Source organism: Pristis pectinata, chromosome 37, assembly GCF_009764475.1.
Source record: "Pristis pectinata isolate sPriPec2 chromosome 37, sPriPec2.1.pri, whole genome shotgun sequence".
NCBI classification, from domain to species: Eukaryota; Metazoa; Chordata; class Chondrichthyes; order Rhinopristiformes; family Pristidae; genus Pristis; species Pristis pectinata.
Window position 1 is genome coordinate 8,300,132 of NC_067440.1, and position 24,688 is coordinate 8,324,819.

Below are 24,688 nucleotides of genomic sequence, written 5' to 3' on the forward strand. Positions count from 1 at the left end.
AGAACCAAATGGTTGAAGGGAAGTAGCCGTTCCTGAACCTGGTGGTGTGGGACTTCAGGCTTCTGTACCTCCTGCCCGATGGGAGCTGTGAGAAGATGGCACGGCCCAGATGGTGGGGATCTTTGATGATGGATGTTGCCTTCTTGAGGCAGCGCCTCCTGTAGATACTCCTGATGGTGGGGAGGGATGTGCCTGTGATCAGATGTTTGGTGTATGTGGAGCAACAAACGAGATGCTGCAGGAACTCAGTGGGTCAGGCAGCATCTGTGGAGGGAAATGGACAGTTGACATTGTTTCCACTGGAAACATGTACAATTCCTTTCCTCCGCAAAGATGCTGCTCGACCCACTGTGTTCTTCCAGCGGACCGTTTGTTGCTCTGGATTGCAGCATCTGCAATCTTCTATGTCTCCAGTTTGGTGCAAGTGCTTGGCTGGGCAGCCAACAGTGTGAAGCTCCCATTCGTGGAATTATGACCAAGTTAAAACCCTGTCTAAATGTACTCCCTGGACCACACCTTGACCCTCACTAAGAGTTGAGCCCCAATCCAAGCCACCTGGCCCAGTTGCCATTGTTAACTCAACGTACAGTGAAACTCCGATAATCCAGCATCCGATGATTCGGAAATCCTGAGGGCTCAGGTCAGGCCTACTCAGTAGTTTGGAGTACGATCTGGAGGCCCCGGGTGCAAGCGGAGTGCCCAGCCAGAGTCAGAGATCTGGGCTGTGGGCCAGGAGTTCGGTCAGGGTCTGGACATCGGGGATTCAGGAACATGAGAGGCTGCAGCTGGAGCAGGGGTTCCATGTGCTGGGATGTCTTCTGCTCCCTTTACACTCACTGGAAAATGTATTACACTATTGTGAAATAAAAGGGCATTGGGGTTAAAGAGTAGCATCCAATAACTGTTAGTCCAGCACCAAAGTCCTGGGGGTACCAGATTATCAGTTTACTGTAATATTCAACCAAAATTGATCATCTATAATACAAAGATCTAGGCAGGGATGCCTAGTGCAGTCATATAGTGCCACTTTACTGACAGAGGTACCTCTGAGACATTAAAGTGAGGCAAATAGTTTTCCGAGTGGTTGTACAAGATCCCAAAGTATCATTGGGAGGCTATTTAATCCAGGAATCTGACCAACAATTATCCCCCAAATCAGCATGTTGGCTTTCTTGCTTTTATATTACAATAGCAACTCCACTATTTTGTTCTAAAGTGCTCTAGAATGTCCAGGAAGTCATTCAATACAGGAGATGTATGCCTTGGACAATCAGAAGAGCTAGCTCAGAGTCACTACACTTGAAATTCTAATGAACTAGGCAGGTCAATTCGTCCAGGAGTCACCAGACAGCCTTAAAACTCTGCTGGGGTCCTGTAGCCAAGAACTAATTACTGCACAAAACCACTTCCAGTCAGATAAAGACTATAAATCAAGGCCCAATAATGCACTCCTTGGAGGCAAAACAAAAACCTGCAACATTTTGAACAGAGTAAATATCCCTGGTAAAACAAAATGCTTGAACATATGTTTTTAATTCAGATTTCCAGCATCAGTCTTTCTGGATAACCCGCAATTTAAAAAAAAATTATCCCTGGCATCCTGGTCAGTATTTTCCCTCAACCACTATCACTTTGTTTAAAAAAAGGCAAGAGATTCTCTGGTGATTAGTACAATGCTGCTTGATGCACGGAAATAGGCTGCAGTGATTCCTGTATTACAGCAGAGACAATATTATTGGTTGGCACATTGCCTAGTCCATGAAGAGAGGCTAGTTGGACAAGCATGCTGTTGGCCTCCCTAATATGGAGGGAGAAAATTGGGAGGTTTTTTTTGTTTGGGGGTGGGGGGGAGGAGAGAGAAAGGAGGGGAAAGAAAAGGTCCAAAAAACAATGAATTTTCTATCTAATTAAAACATTTGAATCTCAAAGGGCTCAGTTATCTTGATCCAGGGGGTGGCAGAATTCAAGGGAGTCAGCTATTTAGGAAGGATGAGGAGAAACTCACTTCCCAGAGGGTAAGGAATGTTTGGAATTCTCTATCCAACAAGGCAGAGGAGACTCAGTTGCTGAGTGTATTTGAGTGTTAGATATTTAAGGGGATTAATGGATACCCGAGTTAGTACAGAAGCAGAGCCAAGGTTAAAGGTGATCTTACTGAATGGCAGAGTAGGCACAAGGCTAGATAGCCCATTCCTGCTTTTCTACACACTTAATCTCAGCCTTCCAGTGCAATGAGATGTCCATAAGCGAATGCTGCCAACTGGAACACTCGAGTATGTATGAGTACATACTAAAGAATGCAATGAAGCTGGATGCAGCCACTGCAAAGGCTCTGGAGATGGACTGCAATCCAAGGTCCTACGCCACTGAGGGGCTGGGTCCTGTGTAACAGCCTCTCAAACACTTGATGGGTGTATTGATCAAACAGGCCACAAGTGGCATTTGGTGCTTTGAAAATAGAATGTATTAGTTTTGATGGCACAATAGTGACTTCATGACATTATGGATGTAAAGATGTGTACAAATTGTATTACATTTCCTATATATATTCTTATGAATAATTTATTTTTGAATATTAGCCTTCTTAGTATTAGATGATACAACATTCATTTCTAGAATCTCAGGCTAGGGGAGTGGGTGGATGCCTCTCTGAAAGCTATCTGATCAAACCCTCAGCACAGCAGTGACTCAATGCTCTCTGGAACACAAATGCATCGAACACACCAGACAAGATGCTGGAGGCAGCATCTGTGGAGGGAAGTAGACAGTTAGTGTTTCCGGTTAAAACCCTCCTCCTGGACTGAAAGACAGAGGGGAGGGGAGATAGCCAGTGTAAAGAGGTGAAGGGAAGGGGTGGAGCAAGAGCTAGCAAGCGATAGGTGGATCCAGGTGAGGAGAGGTGATAGGCAGATGAAGGAGGGGAGTGTGGAAGTAGCGACAGAGGCTGGGAGGTGATAGATCCACAGATTCTGCCTCTCGTTTGTTGCTCCAGACTCCAGCCCGTGCAGTCTCCTTTGCCTACACTTAACACACTTGTCATCCTCTCTACATTACAAATTTCAAAAGCAGTTTATTGGCTGCAAATTACTTCAGAAGATGTTAAATAAAGCATTTAAAACTTCGTCAAAAAGTAGCTTCCTCTTCTTTGATCACATCTGTTGCTTCCTTTAGCTCGGTGGCTGGTTTGTGACGGACACCATGGGGCACCTTTCCCAAAAACCGAATTGGTACGATGTGCAACTTATTGTTTCACTTTGAGACCTTGAAAGAGTGGACAGAGCTGTCTGCAAGAATAGGATCGTATTAACATTCAGCAAGTGGGTTTCAGAGTTTACAGAGCGTAACTTAAGCAGGCACTCTACCACCCCTCCAAAAAAAAATTCCATCATGCCTTCATAACCTTGGAATGTCCCAAATCACATTACAAGCAATTAAATACTTTGGAAGTGCTGTCACTGTTATAATGCAGGAAACTAAGCAGCTAATATCAACCACCAAGCTCCCACAAATAGCTGTGAAGTAATGATCAGAGAAACCATTCTTGCCAATGCCAATTCAGAGATATATATTGACTTTCACAGTCTCTGGATGTGCCAAAATGCTTTATAACTGATGAAGTCAGAGTTATACAGTGCAGAAACAGGCCCTTTGCCCCATCCTGTCCATGCTGACCAAGTTGCCTACCTGAGCTGGTCCCATTTGCCTGTTTCAATGCAGTATGACTCTGACCTTAGCAGAACCTTAAAAGATCAGTGTGCAGGTTATTATTGGTAGTTAGGGGGGTGCTTGAAAGCAGTGTCAATGACACCCCCTATCATTTTCCTGATAACCAAGGATAGACTGACCACAGAACAGTCTAATCCAAACCCTCCCTCACCAACACCAATGCAAATTGGCCTACATTTTTATCCTTTCCAGGAGTTAGTATGGCTGAGAGTTGGCAGGGGTGCCAAGATAGGCTATATCTGTCCCGAGATAACTGGAGAAATCAGAACATTTGTGGGCCAGAGCACCTTTTTCTCTCCATTATTGTTCTAGATGCAACCCACGACTACCAACACAAGGAAATCACCTGTAGGAGTCATGAAAACATGGGGACTGTCAGAACCGCAACCTGATTTGGTGATATCCCACTGTGGTGAAAAGATCTACAACTTTGCCCAGCCTGGTCTGTATGAGACAACAGCACCACACCAACACGGCTGGCTCTGACCTGCCCTCTGAAGCAGTCACGGAAGCCACTTAAGTTACCACATGGCAATTAGAACTGAGTAACAACCTGCCTTGCCTTTGATATATTTTTGGGTGGTTAGTGAACTTGCCATGAAGTTGAAAATGGGACTTCAAAAAAAAAGCAATAACAACAGCCAGGAAGCTATGTGAAGCCAAGGACTGGAACTGAATGGTTAAACAAGCAATTTACAAAAATAGGCAAATTACCCACTGGTCCATCCAATTTCTTCTACACAACTTGTGAATCACAACAAACACTCAATTGAAATGATGTAATCTAATTTGATTATAGTCCCTGGAGTTCTGCTCCTCCTGTCTATGTAGGACTCTTTCCCCCCCACCCCAAATGTGGGGCTACATGAGCAGCAATATTCCATTTGCTTGCCCAAGAATGAGACCTATCAACCCAAGCAAAGCCTTTTCTACAGAGTCTTCATTCAACAGCAAACGTACTTACTGGCAAACTTCAAATTCCAAACTGAAATGCAGTGAGATTCGAGTCCAAGTCCACCTACTCTCTTGATTCAAAATCATTCAACCCTAACCCTACCTCAGCAGTGGAACACTACGGACCACCTCTTGCACTGCCATGGACTTGTTTCTGATTTTTGCTCTATTATTCCCCGGACCGTAGGAGACTGAGGGGTGACCTGATGGAGGTATACAGATCATCAGGGCATGGATAGGGTGAAAGCACAGAGTCTTTTTCCCAGGGAAGATTTGCTAAAAAAAAAGAGGACATAGGTTTAAGATCAGAGGCGAAAGATTTAAGAGTTACATCAGTGGCAGCTTCTTTACACAAGGGGTGGTGTATATTTGGAATGAGTTTCCAGAAATAGTGGTTGAGGCGGGCACATAGGCAACATTTAAAAGCCACCTAGATAAGTACATGGATAGGAGAGGTTTAGAGAGCTGTGGGCCAAATAGGACTAGCTCGCTGGGCAACACAGTTGGCATGGATGAGTTGGGCCGAAGGGCCTGTTTCCATGCTGTATAACTATGACTTTTGGTCTTGCTTTTTTTAGTCTTATCTTTCATTGCCTTGTGTAACCTACGTTCTGTGCCTTGTCCAAATCTACATGCCTGTGATGCAGATGCAAGCAAGTACTTGTGCACATGACATTAAACTCGACTTGACACTGGGTCCTGTGTAACAGCCTCTCAAACACTTTGGGGGAGGGGGGTTATTTGTTTTAAAGAGGAAACACGGGTAGCATTGTAAGATAATCTGTTGATCTGATGGCACAATGAATGCAAAGACAGCCACGTACTGATTGTACTTCCTGCATGTATTTTTTGTGAATTAAGTATATTTTTGAAATGAAAAAAAGTTTCTCTTCCTGCCTGACCTGCTGAGTATTTCCAACATTATTTTGTTTTCACTGCACACTTCTAGCCTCTGCTGTTCTTTGCATTTTACACTCAAGGCTCTGGAATGAGATTTGAATTCAACCTTTTGCCTCAATGCACAAGTGTCTTGCACACAGACATAGCCGAGTTTTGATTCCTTTCTTCCACTCATGTTTATCCAGCTGCTTGTTAACCACGTTCATGGTTTATGCCTCAGCAAGGAGTTCCACATTATCACTACATCACTCACAACATCTTGTTGACCTTTCAAGTGTTACGAGCCAGGTTGCTATTTGGTGAAAGTCCCTTTAAGGCACCTGGACAGTAGAGTAGTGGTGCGTGTGTGGTGTTGTCAAGACAGCAGGAAAGTAATAACGTGCTGACGGTTTTACTCAGTGAGTTGAAGAGACTGACTGTCTCTGTAACAATGGATGAAGAACAATAGCTGCCCGTCACTACAATCCATGTATGGATTTTGGAGAAAACAAGTGGAGTCCACTTTGTCATTAACCTGTAGTGGGAAACAAGTATTTCTGTGGGCGGCCACGTATCGAATACCTTTGGGCTGGCAGATACTTCAGAACAAAGCAGTAGATCATCGGAGATTGAGGTGTCATATGGGTTCCATCGTGGAACATGTGGATTTCATAGTTTCTCTATTTTCTCTTGTCAGTGGTTTTGCAAAAGCCTTTGCTCACGTTTCACCTGATGACTTGCTGAACTGAACTTTGAGAATTATTCCTGGACTTGGAGTTTGGGAATTTGCCACACATGCACTTTTGAGTATTAGTTTTGGGGATTATGTTTGACATCTAACATTTTTACTTTTCTTATTATTACAAGTAGTTATTAATAAAATAGTTTTTAAACACTTGTACATGACTCGGTGTGTTTCTATTGTTGCTGATACGTAACACAAGTTCCAACCCTGTGTCAGGACAGACAGAGGATGATGGAGGAAACACTCAATTCTGTTGCAGGGTTCCAACCTGAAATATTGACAATTCCTTCCTGCCCCGCTCCCCCCCCCCCACCCACAGATGCTGCTTGACCTGCTGAGTTCCTCCAGCAGACTGTTTGTTGCTCCAGATTCCAGTATCTGCAGTCTCTTAACTATGGTGCCCTTTCAGTTTGCCTAACAAGTTGAAACAGTTTCCCTAAACATCTATTCTATCAAATATTCAAAGCGTATTCACAAATAGTGATGGAGGGGGCCTTCTGCTAACTTTCCAGAAAGCACCCGACTTTGAAAAAGCACAAAGTGTAAAGTTTTGAAATGTGGGAATCACTGGGAAAGTTCCCACTTCTCATCACATGCTGCCCCAAGATGGCAGATTACCTCCATAAAATGGAGTCAAGAACGTTCAGATGACGTTCCCACAAGATGGTGAATAAACAGTTTTCTTAACAACCTGGCAACTTCCACTGTATTTCTTTTATTCTGAAGCTAAATGCAAATTATAAATCTGACTGAGTTTGAAGGAAAGTTGGTAGTATTGTTGATAGTGAGGAGGGTTGTCCAGGGCTATGAACTATACTGATTAACTGGTAGATTGAGCAGAGCAGTGACAGATGGAATTTAATCCCAACGTACCAGGTGATGCATTTGGAGAGGGCAGGAACTACACCAAAAACAATCTACAACAAGACAGCAAGAATGCAAAACAATATGTAGAGAAGTCTAATTTGGGACAAAGGATTAAATTATGTCAGAAAGCACTACTGGAATTAGTAAATAAACTAAGATATCATATTAACATTTTGTAGGTCATCCTAAAGTTAGGCCAATAGGAACAGTTTCTCCCTTTCCATCATCAGGTTTCTGAACAGTCCATGAACACTACCACATTATACCACAGATCCCTGAAAGTTGCCTCACAGGTGGATAGGGTAGTTAAGAAAGCTTATGGAATGTGAGCATTCATAAGTCGTGGGATTGAGTTTAAGAGCCACGAGGTAATGATACAGCTCTACAAAACTCTGGTTAGACCACATTTGGAGTACTGTGTCCAGTTCTGGTCACCTCATTATAGGAAGGATGTGGAAGCGTTGGAAAGGGTGCAGAGGAGATTTACCAGGATGCTGCCTGGTTTAGAGAGTATGCAGCATGAGGAGAGACTAAGGGAGCTAGGGCTTTACTCTTTGGAGAGGAGGATGACAGGAGATATGATAGAGGTGTACAAAATATTAAGAGGAATAGATAGAGTGGACAGCCAGCGCCTCTTTCCCAGAGCACCAATGCTCAATACAAGAGGGCATGGCTTTAAAGTAATGGGTAGGAAGTTCAAGGGAGATATCAGAGGGAGGTTTTTTTTAATCCAGAGTGGTTGGGGCATGGAATGCGCTGCCTGGGGTGGTGGTGGAGGCAGGTACATTGGTCAGATTCAAGAGATTACTAGATAAGCATATGGAGGAATTTAAAATAGAGGGATATGTGGGAGGAAGGGGTTGGATAGTCTTAGGCGAGGTTTAAAGGTTGGTACAACATTGTGGGCCGAAGGGCCTGTATTGTGCTGTACTGTTCTATGGTTCTATGATTATTCCTTTTTTTGTCGCACTATGTATTTATTTTGTAATTTATAGTTATTTTATATCTTTGTACTGTACTGCTGCTGCAAAACAACAAATTTTACATCATACATCAGTGATAATAAACCTGATTCTGATAGGGAGTGATGGAAGAAACTTCTTCACATAAAGGGTGCTGGAATCAGCCTAAAGTGGTTGTTTGGGTGAGTTACTCAGCTTTGAAAATTGTGCTTTTTTTTTGGGTCGAGAATATTAAGAGGTCCGAAACCAACACAGATATTGGATGTAAAATGTACATTAGCTGTGAACTAATTGAAGAGAGGGAAAGGTTTGAAGTGCTGGTGGGTGAAAGCGATGGTGAAAGGCTGAGAACAGGGCAGGCACACTGGACTAGAGGGTTACCACTCCTCTGACCGAGTCAACTCACTGTGCAATTTCTATGGACTATAAAAGGATCTTAAACTACTATTAGTGTAACCACAACACTGCTGCTTCATAGGGCTGTTGCATCACAGCTTTCTGATTCAGAGGCAAGACCTGAGCAGGCTGACACTCCAGAGCAGCCATTCTTTGGACGAGAGATTTAAGCCCGAATACTCTCTCAGATGGATATAAAGATCCTATGAGACTACAGAGTCAGAAGCATAAAGCATGGAAGCTGGTCCTTCAGCTCACCTACACTGACCGTTATGCACACATATATACTAATCCCATTTTCATTCTCTCATTCTGCCACTCACCTTCACCATCGAGTGGCCAATTGACCTACCACCTCGCACGCCTTTGGAACGTGGGAGCAAACCTGCAGGAGGCACTGCCTCAAAAGGAGGCAGCATCTACTGTCAAGGATCCCCACCGTCCAGGCCATGCCTTCTTCTCACTGCTACTGCCGGGCAAAGCCTAAAGCCCCACACCACCAGGTTCAGGAACAGCTACTTTCCTACAAGGATCAGGTTCTTGAACCAACCTGCACAACCCTAATCACTACCTCAGCAACAGAACCACCTCCTGCACTGCTGTGGATGTCTCCAATTGTGTATTTACACTGTCTTGTTTTGCGCAGTCTTCTTCACTGTCTTGCATAATTTAGGCATAATATCTTCAGTGTGTTGTCTGAATCTATGTGCCTGTGATGCTGCTTTTCATTGTACCTGTACTTCACCCGAATTGAGCACATTGACAATAAACTCGACCTGATGAGGTCACATGTCACACAGGCAGCACCAGAGGTCAGGACTGAACCTGATCACTGGAGCTGAAGCAGCGGCTCTACCAGTGTGCCATTTCAAAGAAAGGCAGGAGTTTTTAACCAGGTATCCTGGGCACCATCTGCCAATGAAAAATAACTAATATATAGATTCTGCTCATTTGCTGTTTGAGTGAATTTAATTATGTACAACTGACTGCTGGACTCTTGATGTCACAATCTACCTTGTTGTGACTTTATTGTCTACCTGCAGTGCACCTTCTCTGTAGCTGTGACACTTTACTCTGCACTGTTATTGTTTTTACCCTGTACTACCTCAATGTAACTGCACTGTGGAATGAATTGACCTGTACAATCGGCATGCAAGACAAGTTTTTCACTGTACCTCGGTACAAGTGACAATAATAAACCAACTGCTCTGCCCAGGACTGCAAGAAGCTGCAGAGAGTTGTGGACACAGCCCAGCACATCACGGACACCAGCCTCCCCTCCTTGGACTCTGTCTTTACCTCTCGTTGTCTTGGTGAAGCAGCCAGTATAATCAAAGACCCCACCCACCCAGGACATTCTCTCTTCCATCGGGTAGGAGATACAGGAGCCTGAGGGCACATACCACTGTGATAAGACTATTGAACGGTTCCCTTATACAATGAGATGGACTCTGACCTCACGATGTACCTTGTTGTGACCTTGCACCTTATTGCACTGCACTCTCTCTGTAGCTGTGACACTTTGTACTGTTATTGTTTTTATCTGTACTACATCAATGCACTCTGTACTAACTCAATGTAACTACACTGTGTAATGAATTGACTGTACGGTCGGTATGCAAGACAAGTTTTTCCACCGTACCTCAGTACAAGTGACAATAATAAACCAATACCAATTCAGAAGTATTTCATTACCTGTAGAGCACTTTGGGCACATTAAGGTCATGACAGTCCCTATATAAGTGTTGAAGTCTCTTTCTCTTACACTCACTCACCCAGCATGGAGAAAATGAAATCCTTAGCCGTGTGCACTTCTAGTGCACGCTGATCATCAAAGTCCCTCAGCTCATGCTTGCCGAACTCCTGGATCAGTTTGGTAATCTCCTCGATCCGAGCTCCCGAGTGGAAGTCCAAGTCATTCAATGGCTTGGCAAATATTGGCTTGGCGTTTGGCACAGAGTCCTTGCCAGACAACGATGGCAAAGACGCCATCTCCAGGATACAACGTTTTTAAAATGGGTGACGGAACCGAAACCCAGGCAGAGTTAAAATGATTAGAAACAAAATCTCAATCACAGGCCTGCATTCATCTCAGGAATCCATCAACAGGAACAGGGTGGTTTGAGGTGAATTCACACTTTTCTAATTTTTGGGGTGTTTCACTGACCAGTGAAGGAGTTGCTTCTTTGTTGCTCTGGGCAACACAAGTACAGAGAATCAATGTTCTTCATTGCGAGGTCTGCAAAGATAAAACAGAAAGGTTAGAAATTTGAGCTCTTTGAAAATCCTACCCAATTATTGTGGTTAATCGGATCCCAATGAACACTTGGTAACATAACATATCTTTATTAGTCACATGTACATCGAAACACAGTGAAATGCATCTTTTGTGTCAAGTGTTCTGGGGGCAGCCTGCATGCTTCTGGCGCCAACGTAGCATGCCCGCAACTTCCTAACCCGTACGTCTCTGGAACGTGGGAGGAAACTGTAGCACCTGGAGGAAACCCACGTAGGCACAGGGAGAATGTACAAATTCTTTACAGACAGTGGCTGGAATTGAACCGGGTCGCTGGCACTGTAATGCGTTATGCTAACCGCTTCACTACCGTGCCTGCCCTGAAGCTAGACTGAACTGCAGCTAGAGCAACTTTTTTATTATTAATTTCAATACACTTTATTCACTGTAGATATGAAACAGTGCATGGCTTTCTTTAAATGCATAACGTTATCCAGTCTATACATTCATAGTGTTATTAGGTCTATACATTTGCAGCGTTAGTATATTCTCTGTACAAGGCACCATTGCCACTCATGTGGCCTCTATGGACGATGCACACTTCAAGTGTTTGAGTCCTGATGAAGGATCCTGTTGAATTTGACTGTTTTAAGCAGCTTTTTTTTTTAAAAACATGTAGTGTTTAATACACCTCAAGTGGCTGCAGAAGGAATGGCCACTCCCTACCTTATTGGTTTGTCCATCAGGTGAATAAATGTTTTCTCATTGGTTGGTTTGGCCACAGGTATCTAATAGGTTTCCTGATTGGACTATTGTTAGCTAAGGAGTATCTCTTACCTCAGGTATAAAAGGTGTCGCTTTTTGTTAATCACCCTCTTCCCTCTACCCCATCCCCATCCCCAGCTCAGCTTTAGTTCTTTTTGTCTTGGCTCATCTCCCAGTAGTAAAGCTAGTGCCATGTGCGCTGTGACTGTTCCTTTGTTTTAAACTTTTCCAATAAAACTTCGTGAAGCACCAAGTTGTTTCCAGCTCATTCCTGGACTCCCGAAAGAACCTGCGGATTCGAAAATAACCGGATCCGATTATCCCAACACGAAATGTTGACCATCCCTTTGCCTCCACAGATGCTGCCTGACCAACTGAGTTCCTCCAGCATTGATTTTGCTCCAGATTCCAGCATCTGCATTCTTGTGCGTCTCAAGTGTTTGAGGGGCTGTTACACAGGACGCAGCCGCTCAGTGTCCAGTGGCAGCAGGACCTTAGACCACAGTCCTTCCCCACAAAGCCTGTGTTGGCTGCACCAAGCTTCAATTCATCCCTTGGCACGTACTCCTGCAGCCTTGCATGTGCCAGGCAGCAGCATTCCCTTATGGGGCATCTTGTTGTACTGGAAGACCAACAACTTTCGGGCAGACCAAAGTGTGTCTTTCACCAAGTTGATGACCTCTGGATGCTGCAGTCCTACACAACGCAGGGCAATCAGCAGTGCAAGGGAGGTGAAGTGGAACAGGTTGCTGTGGGCAGGCACGGTGGTGTAGCAGTTAGCGTAACGTTATTACAGCGCCAGCGACCTGGGTTCAATTCCGGCCGCTGTCTGTAAGGAGTTTGTACGTTCTCCCCATGTCTGCGTGGGTTTCCTCCGGGTGCCCCGGTTTCCTCCCACATTCCAAAGACGTACGGGTTAGGAAGTTACGGGCACGCTACGTTGGCGCCGGAAGCGTGACAACACTTGTGAGCTGCCCCCAGAACACTCGACGCAAAAAGACGCATTTCACAACGTGTTTTGATGCACATGTGACTAATAAAGAAATCTTTATTAGATTTTGTGGACATGTTGTGGGCATGATGTTGTCGCCGGAAGCGTGGCCCCAGAACAGTCTACACAAAAATGCATTTCACTGTGTTTTGATGTACATGTGACTAATAAAGAAATCTTTTGTCGACACAAGGGACTGCAGATGCTGGAACGTGGAGCAATAAACAAGATGCTGGAGGATCTCAGCAGATCAGGCAGCATCTGTGGAAGGAAACGGACAGTCGACGTTTTGGGTCGAGGATCCATTTCCCTCCACAGATGCTGCCTGACCCGCCGAGTTCCTCCAGCATCTTGTTTGTTGCTTTTGTCCTCCCACTCACGGTGGGACTGGCTCATTGTAAGAGAGGCTGAAGAAACAAAGGTCTTCTTTGCCTCTCCTTAAATGACCTGTATTCATGAGAAAGGCTAGATGATAACTATCGTGGGGAGTTGGGGGAAAGAAAAAGAACTTATCCGTTTCTCACCAGCAACTCACTTAAAAAACACCCTGGGTAACAATCTGGAAAGACAAAATTATAAGAACAGCTGACACTTCCTAACAGGGCTGAAAGTGTGCTGCACTCTCAGGGGTGCAGCTTTTGCAGATGAAGCGTTAAACTAAAAACTCCATCTGACACCTCAGCAAGAGATCCCGATATTGAGATCAAAAAGCTTTTCACTTTAAAAAAATCTGACACGGAAACAGAAAATGCTGTAAATGCTCAGGTCAGAGAGCATCTGTGGAAGGAGAACTCTTAACATTAATGTTAAAGACTTTACAAAGTGAAGCAGCCAGCATAATCAAAGACCCCACCCACCCAGGACATTCTCTCTTTATCTCCTCTTCCTTCAGGTAGAAGATATAGGAGCCTGAGGGCACATACCACCAGACTTAAGGACAGCTTCTACCCCACTGATAAGACTATTGAACAGTTCCCTTATATACGATGAGATGGACTCTGACCTCACGATCTACCTGGTTGTGACCTTGCACCTTATTGCACTGCACTTTCTCTGTAGCTGTGACACTTTACTCTGTACCATTGTTGTTTTTACCTGTACTACCTCAATGCACTCCATACTAACTCAATGTAACTGCACCGTGCAATGAATTGACCTGTATGATCGGTATGCAAGACAAGTTTTTCACTGGACCTCGGTACAAGTGACAATAATAAACCAATACAACAAAACTGGTTAATGAAGCATTTTCAACAAAAAAAAATTGCTGTTTCTCATTGCACACATGCTGCCTGACCAAGTGTTTCCAAGGTTTTCCTCTACTGCCTGGTCAACATTTCTCCTTCAAGCAACACCTGTACTTTAATTTGTCATTAGCTGGACATTTGAAGGTCACTGCTATGACCTTCTCTCTTCTCTTTACCCCCCCTCCCCAACCCCACCATTGTGCAGAAGATACAAAAGTCTGAAAGCACGTACCACCATGCTCAAGGACAGCTTCTAACCCACTGTTATAAGACTATTGACCAGGTTGAATAGTCCCCCCATATGATAAGATGGACACTTGACCTCACAATTTACCTTGTTATGGCCTTGCACCATATTATCTTCCTGCACTCTCTATAACTGTAACACTTTATTCTGCATTCTGTTATTGTTTTCCCTTGTACTACCTCAATGCACTGTTATAATGAAATGATCTGTAATGGATGGCATGCAAAGTTTTTCACTGCGACAATAATAAACCAATTTAAATGGGGTGTGGGAGTTGGGAAAGACTCCACTCCTACTTTTCAAAATCTTTACTGGATGCAAGTTCCTGAGGGATGATCCAACTTAGTATATAAATGTAAGCACATCCTTTGGGCTCACCCAATTCATATTCCCTGCTGCATTTCCAACAGCAATCAAATGTTTAAAAACGCCAGCTTTTGTTACCTTGCGAGGTTCTACGTAGCTTGAAAAAGTTACAACAATTGTAAGTGGATGCTAAACATGTTAAAAAATTTCCCTCATCACCTCCCAATCCCTTCCCCATGGGTTCTCCAGAAGGCAGTTAGAAGCATCCAATCCTCACTGCGCTGCATTTCCCCTGCCAGTTTATCCCTACCTTTTCTCCTTCTGACCTCCACGCAGTCAAAAGCGACTGAAATGCTTCCAGGTCTCGAGTAATGTTGCCTCGTAACCTGGAGCTAGGGATGGGCATCGGAAACCTTGCTGGCAGTGTTGGGTGTTAACAATAAAAACAAGGTGAGCAACTGATTCATCGAGTTCCCCCCACCCACATGCACTTCCTGTTAAACCAGCAGATGCAAGGACTAAATACAAAAGTGAATCTCTTTTATATTATAGTAATTTGGTACACTACATGTCGATAAAAACCCAGAACAAACTCAGTTCTCCACAGGATTACGAACAAAAGCACTCACTTCCCAAAATACTTTCCCCCTCCTCCCTCAGAAACATTATCTGCTCCAACAGTAATACAAACATTATTTTGATCACACAAACAGAATTGGGCGATGGAATTAATGCAAGCTTATTCCTCCTACTTTATTAGACATTTAACATTATCCACAAGGCTAATGTTACAAGAACTTCAAAATATTGAATGAGTTTTATTACTCAAAGATATTTAGGGTAGGATTAAGAACAAAGGAACTGTTAGATTTATTTAAGAAGGTCAATCTAGTGCCCTTATGCCATAAGGGTAATTGCACAGCTATTATAAAAATGACACGACAATCAATTGCAAATTAGTCCAACACTGACATGGGATGTGTCATCGGAAATAAGTCACCTCCAACAGTCCCACAAAACTTTACCAAAATTACTCCCTTTTAAGACTGGGACAGACAACCCACAGCCTTCTGACTCACTGTCAAAAGTCTGTTGCGTACTGAAAGCCACCAGTTTCCTCTCAGAACGTGCTACTCTCATCACAATCCATTTCTCAGATTACTTGTGTGTTGCAAAATAGGCACATCAGCAATTGGGCAAAGCAGATTCAAGAATCACAGCTGATAAGCAAAGGACCAGAAAATCTCAGCCTCAGGCTAGGATCTTTCTGCCCAAGTGACATCTGAGTAGGAATGATATGTCAAATATTAGTAGCATCATGTTGTGTGTCACAACTGTGCCGAATAAGAACAACCTTTAGATTTATTAAGTAAGCCCTTTCTTTCCACAAGCACTGATGTATTGCAACAGATGTTAGTACAGTACGTTTCTGCAATATGACAGGAGCATGGTTTTTATGCTACAGTTTGTCAGACACTCTACAGATGACACGTGCATCATCACCAACCCACACATCACATTGTTATTAACATGCATTTTTGGTTAAGTAGTGCTGAACATCAGGAACCTGACCACCAGCACTTGATCCCCACTTAACGTACAACACATTTCGTTACTGCCTTAGTTCTTCTGAGCACTTTCCTTCAAAGCATTGAACTCAAGAGAGACTCAGCAAACTGGTTCAATTAACTGCAAGTCTGGAAAGCATAGGGTCATGATGCAGAGTTTTGAGCTGAATCATCGATGGTTCCTTTCCCTCCCACAGATGCTGCTCGAACGCATTGACTTTCTCCAACAAATTGTTTGTTGCTGGACAGCAAAGGTTGAAATTCACCAAACTTGTCCCAAGTTCACCTGATCATAGTGGGAGTGACCACTGAACAAACATTCCACAACGACAAACCAGCACACATCTACTGTAGAGACACAAAAGACCACAGATGCTGTAATCTGGAGCAACACACAAAAGCACTGGAGGAACTCAGCACAGCAGGCAGCATCTGCAGAGGGAAATGGACAACGTTTCTGGTCGAGACCCTTCATCTGGACACATCTACTGTGCTTGTTGGGGGGGGGGGGGGGGAAGAGATACCTGCACCCTTAGGATTACCCCCAAAGCACTTTACAGCCGATTTGCAGAAATAAACTTTGAGATATAATTCACTATCAGAAGTGCACACAGGAATTAAAAGCTAAGCACTACTGGAGGAGCAGATTAAGCAAATATGTTGCAAACTTCCCCCCCACCAATATGATTGATTATTTTGTTAGTTGTGGTGCAGTCACCTCACCACAGATGCACCAGGTCACACCACTGCAACATGGCAACTGCAGCATGCAATTAAGCAGAGCTTACTCTGTGTGTGTGTGTGTGTGTAATACATACATGTTTGTGCATATATGGATGCACATACACATGCATATACATGTGTAAACTGTACATGCATATACAAATGCACGTGTGCATGCAGAAACCTGTGTGCATGTATACCTGTGTGTCTATGTATGTACACATACCTGTGTCTATGCATGCATGTATGTATATCCTGTGTGTCTATGTATGCATACCTGTTTATGCATGCACATACACCTGTGTGTCTATGCACATAAGTGCGTGATTCCTCCTGCAGTCGAATTACCTGCTCTCATATTGCTTGGGGAGTGGCAATTTAGCCAAAGGAATCCAGCAGCAGGGGAGTGGAGGCTGCCACGGGGGGGGGGGGGGGGGGGGGGGAGGGAGGGAGGGAGGGAGGAGGAGTGGGGGGGGGAGGGAGGGAGGGAGGAGGAGTGGGGGGGGGAGGGAGGGAGGGAGGAGGAGTTGGGGGGGGGGAGGAGGAGTGGGGAGGGAGGAGGAGTGGGGGGGGGAGGAGGGAGGGAGGAGGAGTGGGGGGGGGGAGGAGGGAGGGAGGAGGAGTGGGGGGGGGGAGGGAGGGAGGGAGGAGGAGTGGGGGGGGAGGGAGGGAGGGAGAGGAGGTGGGGGGGGGAGGGAGGGAGGGAGGAGGAGTGGGGGGGGGAGGGAGGGAGGGAGGAGGAGGAGTGGGGAGGGGAGGGGAGGGAGGAGGGGAGGAGTGGGGGGGGGAGGGAGGGAGGAGGGAGTGGGGGGGGAGGGAGGGAGGAGGAGTGGGGGGGGGAGGGAGGAGGAGGAGTGGGGGGGGGGAGGGAGGAGGAGGAGTGGGGGGGGGAGGGAGGGAGGAGGAGTGGGGGGGGAGGGAGGGAGGAGGAGTGGGGGGGGGGGGAGGGGGAGGGGTGGGGGGGGGGGAGGAGGGAGGAGGAGTGGGGGGGGGAGGGGGGAGGAGGAGTGGGGGGGGAGGGAGGGGAGGAGTGGGGGGGGGGGAGGGAGGAGGAGTGGGGGGGGGAGGGAGGGAGGAGGAGTGGGGGGGGGAGGGAGGGAGGAGGGAGTGGGGGGGGGAGGGAGGGAGGAGGGGGGGGAGTGGGGGGGGGAGGGAGGAGGAGGAGTGGGGGGGGGAGGGAGGGAGGAGGAGTGGGGGGGGAGGGAGGGAGGAGGAGTGGGGGGGGAGGGAGGGAGAGGAGTGGGGGGGGGAGGGAGGGAGGAGGAGTGGGGGGGGGAGGGAGGGAGGAGGAGTGGGGGGGGAGGGAGGGAGAGGAGTGGGGGGGGGAGGGAGGGAGGAGGAGTGGGGGGGGAGGGAGGGAGGGAGGAGTGGGGGGGGGAGGGAGGGAGGAGGAGTGGGGGGGGAGGGAGGGAGGAGGAGTGGGGGGGGGAGGGAGGGAGGAGGAGGGGGGGGGGGGGAGGGAGGAGGAGTGGGGGGGGGAGGGGAGGGAGGAGGAGTGGGGGGGGAGGAGGGAGGAGGAGTGGGGGGGGAGGGAGGGAGGAGAGTGGGGGGGGGAGGGAGGGAGGAGGAGTGGGGGGGAGGGAGGGAGAGGAGTGGGGGGGGGAGGGAGGGAGGAGGGAGTGGGGGGGAGGGAGGGAGGAGGAGTGGGGGGGGGAGGGAGGGAGGAGGAGTGGGGGGGGGAGGGAGGGGAGGAGTGGGGGGGGAGGGAGGGAGGAGGAGTGGGGGGGGGGAGGGAGGGAGGAGGAGTGGGGGGGGAGGGAGGGAGAGGAGTGGGGGGGGAGGGAGGGAGGAGGAGTGGGGGGGGGAGGGAGGGAGGAGGAGTGGGGGGGGGAGGGAGGGAGGAGAGTGGGGGGGGGGAGGGAGGAGGAGTGGGGGGGGGGGGGAGGGAGGGAGGAGGAGTGGGGGGGGGAGGGAGGGAGGAGGAGTGGGGGGGGAGGGAGGGAGGAGGAGTGGGGGGGGGAGGGAGGGAGGAGGAGTGGGGGGGGGGAGGGAGGAGGAGTGGGGGGGGAGGAGGAGAGGAGTGGGGGGGGAGGGAGGGAGGAGGAGGGGGGGGGAGGGAGGGAGGGAGTGGGGGGGGGGGAGGGAGGGAGGAGGAGTGGGGGGGGGGAGGGAGGGAGGAGGAGTGGGGGGGGGAGGGAGGAGGAGGAGTGGGGGGGGGAGGGAGGGAGGAGAGGGGGGGGGGGGAGGGAGGGAGGAGGAGTGGGGGGGGGAGGGAGGGAGGAGGAGTGGGGGGGGAGGGAGGGAGGAGGAGTGGGGGGGGGAGGGAGGGAGAGGAGTGGGGGGGGAGGGAGGGAGGAGGAGTGGGGGGGGGAGGGAGGGAGGAGGAGTGGGGGGGGGAGGAGGGAGGAGGAGTGGGGGGGGGAGGGGGAGGAGGAGGGGGGGGGGGGAGGGAGGGAGGAGGGTGGGGGGGAGGGAGGGAGGAGGAGTGGGGGGGGGGGAGGGGAGGAGGAGTGGGGGGGGGAGGGAGGGAGGAGGGAGGGGGGGGGGAGGGAGGGAGGAGGAGTGGGGGGGGGAGGGAGGGAGAGAGTGGGGGGGGAGGGAGGGAGGGAGGAGGAGTGGGGGGGAGGGAGGGAGGGAGGAGGGAGTGGGGGGGGGAGGGAGGGAGGGAGGAGGGGGGGGGGAGGGAGGGAGGGAGGAGGAGTGGGGGGGGAGGAGGGAGGGAGGAGGAGTGGGGGGGGAGGGAGGGAGGGAGGAGGAGTGGGGGGGAGGGAGGGAGGGAGGAGGAGGGGGGGGGAGGAGGAGGGAGGAGAGTGGGGGGGGAGGGAGGGAGGGAGGAGGAGTGGGGGGGGAGGGAGGGAGGGAGGAGGAGTGGGGGGGGGAGGGAGGGAGGGAGGAGGAGGGGGGGGAGGGAGGGAGGGAGGAGGAGTGGGGGGGGAGGGAGGGGGAGGAGGAAGTGGGGGGGGAGGGAGGAGGGGAGGAGGGGAGTGGGGGGGGAGGGAGGGAGGAGGAGGAGTGGGGGGAGGGAGGGAGGGAGGAGGAGTGGGGGGGAGGGAGGGAGGGAGGAGGAGTGGGGGGGGAGGGAGGGAGGGAGGAGGAGTGGGGGGGAGGGAGGGAGGGAGGAGGAGTGGGGGGAGGGAGGGAGGGAGGAGGAGGGGGGGGAGGGAGGGAGGGAGGAGGAGTGGGGGGGGAGGGAGGGAGGGAGGAGGAGTGGGGGGGAGGGAGGGAGGGAGGAGGAGTGGGGGGGGAGGGGGAGGGAGGAGGAGTGGGGGGGGAGGGAGGGAGGGAGGAGGAGTGGGGGGGGAGGGAGGGAGGAGGAGGAGTGGGGGGGAGGGAGGGAGGGAGGAGGAGTGGGGGGGGAGGGAGGGAGGTAGGAGGAGTGGGGGGGGAGGGAGGAGGGAGGAGGAGTGGGGGGGGAGGGAGGGAGGGAGGGGGAGTGGGGGGGGAGGGAGGGAGGGAGGGGGAGTGGGGGGGGAGGGAGGGAGGGAGGGGGGAGTGGGGGGGAGGGAGGGAGGGAGGGGGAGTGGGGGGGGAGGGAGGGAGGGAGGGGGAGTGGGGGGGAGGGAGGGAGGGAGGGGGAGTGGTGGGGGAGGGAGGGAGGGAGGGGGAGTGGGGGGGAGGGAGGGAGGGAGGGAGGAGGGGAGTGGGGGGGGAGGGAGGGTACGGGAGGGAGGGAGGGGGAGTGGGGGGGGAGGGAGGGAGGAGGGAGGGAGGGGAGTGGGGGGGGGGAGGGAGGGAGGGAGGGAGGGGGATGTGGGGGGGGAGGGAGGAGGGAGGGAGGGGGAGTGGGGGGGAGGGAGGAGGGAGGGAGGGAGGGGGGAGGGAGGAGGGAGTGGAGGGAGGGGGGAGGGAGGGAGGGAGGAGGAGTGGGGGGGGAGGGAGGGAGGGAGGAGGGAAGTGGGGGGGGAGGGAGGGAGGGAGGAGGAGTGGGGGGGGAGGGAGGAGGGAGTGGGGGGGAGGGAGGGAGGGAGAGGAGTGGGGGGGGAGGGAGGGAGGGAGGAGGAGTGGGGGGGAGGGAGGGAGGGAGGAGGAGTGGGGGGGGAGGGAGGAGGGAGGAGGAGTGGGGGGGGAGGGAGGGAGGGAGGAGGAGTGGGGGGGAGGGAGGGAGGGAGGAGGAGTGGGGGGAGGAGGGAGGGAGGAGGAGTGGGGGGGGAGGGAGGGAGGGAGGAGGAGTGGGGGGGGAGGGAGGGAGGGAGGAGGAGTGGGGGGGAGGGAGGGAGGGAGGAGGAGTGGGGGGGGAGGGAGGGAGGGAGGAGGAGTGGGGGGGGAGGGAGGGAGGGAGGAGGAGTGGGGGGGGAGGGAGGGAGGGAGGAGGAGTGGGGGGGAGGGAGGGAGGGAGGAGGAGTGGGGGGGGGAGGGAGGGAGGGAGGAGGAGTGGGGGGGGGAGGGAGGGAGGGAGGAGGAGTGGGGGGGGGAGGGAGGGAGGGAGGAGGAGGGGGGGGGGAGGGAGGGAGGGAGGAGGAGTGGGGGGGGGAGGGAGGGAGGGAGGAGGAGTGGGGGGGGGAGGGAGGGAGGGAGGAGGAGTGGGGGGGGAGGGAGGGAGGGAGGAGGAGTGGGGGGGGAGGGAGGGAGGGAGGAGGAGTGGGGGGGGAGGGAGGGAGGGAGGAGGAGTGGGGGGGGAGGGAGGGAGGGAGGAGGAGTGGGGGGGGGAGGGAGGGAGGGAGGAGGAGTGGGGGGGGGGAGGGAGGGAGGGAGGGAGGGAGGAGGAGGTGGGGGGGGAGGGAGGGAGGGAGGGAGGGAGGAGGAGTGGGGGGGGAGGGAGGGAGGGAGGAGGAGTGGGGGGGGGAGGGAGGGAGGGAGGGAGGGAGGAGGAGTGGGGGGGGGAGGGAGGGAGGGAGGGAGGGAGGAGGAGTGGGGGGGGAGGGAGGGAGGGAGGAGGAGTGGGGGGGGGAGGGAGGGAGGAGGAGTGGGGGGGGGAGGGAGGGAGGGAGGAGGAGTGGGGGGGGGAGGGAGGGAGGGAGGAGGAGTGGGGGGGGGAGGGAGGGAGGGAGGAGGAGTGGGGGGGGGAGGGAGGAGGGAGGAGGAGTGGGGGGGGAGGGAGGGAGGGAGGAGGAGTGGGGGGGGGAGGGAGGGAGGGAGGAGGAGTGGGGGGGGGAGGGAGGGAGGGAGGAGGAGTGGGGGGGGGAGGGAGGGAGGGAGGAGGAGTGGGGGGGGGAGGGAGGGAGGGAGGAGGAGTGGGGGGGGGAGGGAGGGAGGGAGGAGGAGTGGGGGGGGAGGGAGGGAGGAGAGGAGTGGGGGGTGGAGGGAGGGAGGGAGGAGGAGTGGGGGGGGAGGGAGGGAGGAGGAGGAGTGGGGGGGGGAGGGAGGAGGAGTGGGGGGGGAGGGAGGGAGGGAGGAGGAGTGGGGGGGGAGGGAGGGAGGGAGGAGGAGTGGGGGGGGGAGGGAGGGAGGGAGGAGGAGTGGGGGGGGAGGGAGGGAGGGAGGAGGAGTGGGGGGGGAGGGAGGGAGGGAGGAGGAGTGGGGGGGAGGGAGGGAGGGAGGAGGAGTGGGGGGGGAGGGAGGGAGGGAGGAGGAGTGGGGGGGAGGGAGGGAGGGAGGAGGAGTGGGGGGGAGGGAGGGAGGGAGGAGGAGTGGGGGGGGAGGGAGGGAGGGAGGAGGAGTGGGGGGGAGGGAGGGAGGGAGGAGGAGTGGGGGGGAGGGAGGGAGGGAGGAGGAGTGGGGGGGGGAGGGAGGGAGGGAGGAGGAGTGGGGGGGGGAGGGAGGGAGGGAGGAGGAGTGGGGGGGGGAGGGAGGGAGGGAGGAGGAGTGGGGGGGGAGGGAGGGAGGGAGGAGGAGTGGGGGGGGAGGGAGGGAGGGAGGAGGAGTGGGGGGGGAGGGAGGGAGGAGGAGTGGGGGGGGAGGGAGGGAGGAGGAGTGGGGGGGGAGGGAGGGAGGAGGAAGTGGGGGGGGAGGGAGGGAGGAGGAGTGGGGGGGGAGGGAGGGAGGAGGAGTGGGGGGGGAGGGAGGGAGGAGGAGTGGGGGGGGAGGGAGGGAGGGAGGGAGGAGGAGAGGGAGGGAGGGAGGAGGAGTGGGGGGGGGAGAGGAGGAGTGGGGGGGGAGGGAGGGAGGAGGAGTGGGGGGGGAGAGGGAGGGAGGGAGGGAGGAGGAGTGGGGGGGAGGGAGGGAGGGAGGGAGGGAGGAGGAGTGGGGGGGGAGAGGGAGGAGGGAGGGAGGAGGAGTGGGGGGGAGAGGGAGGGAGGGAGGAGGAGTGGGGGGGAGGGAGGGAGGGAGGGAGGAGGAGTGGGGGGGAGGGAGGGAGGGAGGGAGGAGGAGTGGGGGGGAGGGAGGGAGGGAGGGAGGAGGAGTGGGGGGGAGGGAGGGAGGGAGGGAGGAGGAGTGGGGGGGAGGGAGGGAGGGAGGGAGGAGGAGTGGGGGGGAGGGAGGGAGGGAGGGAGGGAGGAGGAGTGGGGGGGAGGGAGGGAGGGAGGGAGGGAGGAGGAGTGGGGGGGAGGGAGGGAGGGAGGGAGGAGGAGTGGGGGGGAGGGAGGAGGAGTTGGGGGAGGGAGGGAGGGAGGGAGGAGGAGTGGGGGGAGGGAGGAGGAGTTGGGGGGAGGGAGGGAGGGAGGGAGGAGGAGTGGGGGGGAGGGAGGAGGAGTGGGGGGGGGAGAGGGAGGAGGGAGGGAGGAGGAGTGGGGGGGAGGGAGGGAGGAGGAGTGGGGGGGGGAGAGGAGGAGGGAGGGAGGAGGAGTGGGGGGGAGGGAGGGAGGAGGAGTGGGGGGGGAGGGAGGGAGGAGGAGTGGGGGGGAGGGAGGGAGGGAGGAGGAGTGGGGGGGAGGGAGGGAGGGAGGGAGGGAGGAGTGGGGGGGGGAGAGGGAGGGAGGGAGGAGGAGTGGGGGGGAGGGAGGGAGGGAGGAGGAGTGGGGGGGGAGAGGGAGGGAGGGAGGGAGGAGGAGTGGGGGGGAGGGAGGGAGGAGGAGTGGGGGGGGGAGAGGGAGGAGGGAGGGAGAGCACAGCGGCCCTCACCCCACCCTCTTCACCCAGGACAATGGCCAAGCACACACCTGGTTGCAGCCCCGACCTTCCGTCTCCTCGCACCTCACACACCTCAGGGACACACACTCCCCTCGCCTCTCCTTGCCTCGCCCCCCCCCCGGTCAGAGCCCGGACGCCACCGGCGCCTCCCGCCTCTCCCAGGCCCGAGGGTTTAAATTCCACAGGTCCCGATTGCCATGGACACGCCCTCCCAGCACCGCGCATGCGCCGGGCCTCCCTCCCGCCGCTGGGCTCTCTGGGAAATGTAGTACTTTTGTGAAACACCTCGATTTATTTTGAAACTAAATCCAATTTATTATTATAAAACACCAAACATAGCCTGATATAATAAAATAACTAAGTCAAAAAATGAATGTTTAATAAATAAAATAGGTTTACAGAAAGTCACCAGTTCGCATGCGTGGTGGCCTAAAGGCTTCTGGGGATTGTAGTCCTGTGGAGTTGGCTTCACATCCAAGAAGAGAAAGTGTTCCAGACACAGTTGATGGCTGAGGTTGGCCTTACCTGAGCTGGAGGCAGCTGCAGAGGGCAGGTTTAAAAGCTTCAAAGTGACTATAAAAGAAATACATTTGGGATGAAAGTGACTCCCTTCAAATTAATCACCTTTTATTTTCCATGGTTCAAAGTCAAACTCGAGTTTATTGTCATCTGCACAAGTCCATGTGCAATGAAAAACTTACTTGCAGCAGCATCACAGGCACAGAGCATCAGGTAAGCAGCATTCACAGGAAAAACATAAATTGAACATAAATTATACACAATCTTTACAAGAAAGAACACAAATAGAACAAAAAAACAAAGTCCATTGTAGTGTAAAGTGTTCATAGAGTCGCTATTCTGAGGCAGTGATTAGGGTTGTGCCGGTTGGTTCAAGAACAGAATGGTTGAAGGGAAGTCGCTGTTCCTGAACCTGGTGGTGTGGGACTTCAGGCCTCTGTACCTCCCGCCCGATGGGAGCTGTGAGAAGATGGCATGTAGCTGCAGAGAGCCGTGGGCTCGGCCCGATACGTCGCGGGCACATCCCTCCCCACCATCGAAACTATCTACACAAGGCGCTGCCTCAAGAAGGGAACATCTATCGTCAAAGATCCCCTAAGGCTTTCCGGGAATAGCAATCATTAAAAAAAGCTGTTTGAATGGTTTGAGATTCTCTTACACAAATGAATG

General features: G+C 52.5%; 1 protein-coding gene across 2 annotated transcripts in view; it reads right to left on the bottom strand.

The window, feature by feature from the left end:
• The window catches only part of LOC127586547 (nucleotidyltransferase MB21D2-like), a 31,825-nt gene extending 8,123 nt beyond the window's left edge, over positions 1-23,702 (bottom strand). The window contains exons 1-2 of one of the 2 annotated variants that reach the window (XM_052044583.1): positions 23,530-23,702; positions 10,305-10,768 (exon numbers count right to left, since the gene is read on the bottom strand). In XM_052044583.1, coding sequence (XP_051900543.1) covers positions 10,305-10,521 — 217 coding nt within the window. In that variant the 5' untranslated portion in view covers positions 10,522-10,768; positions 23,530-23,702. The remainder of the gene's footprint in view (positions 1-10,304; positions 10,769-23,529) is intronic. The other variant, XM_052044584.1, reaches the window with a different exon arrangement.
• Between the last annotated feature and the right edge of the window lie 986 nt (positions 23,703-24,688).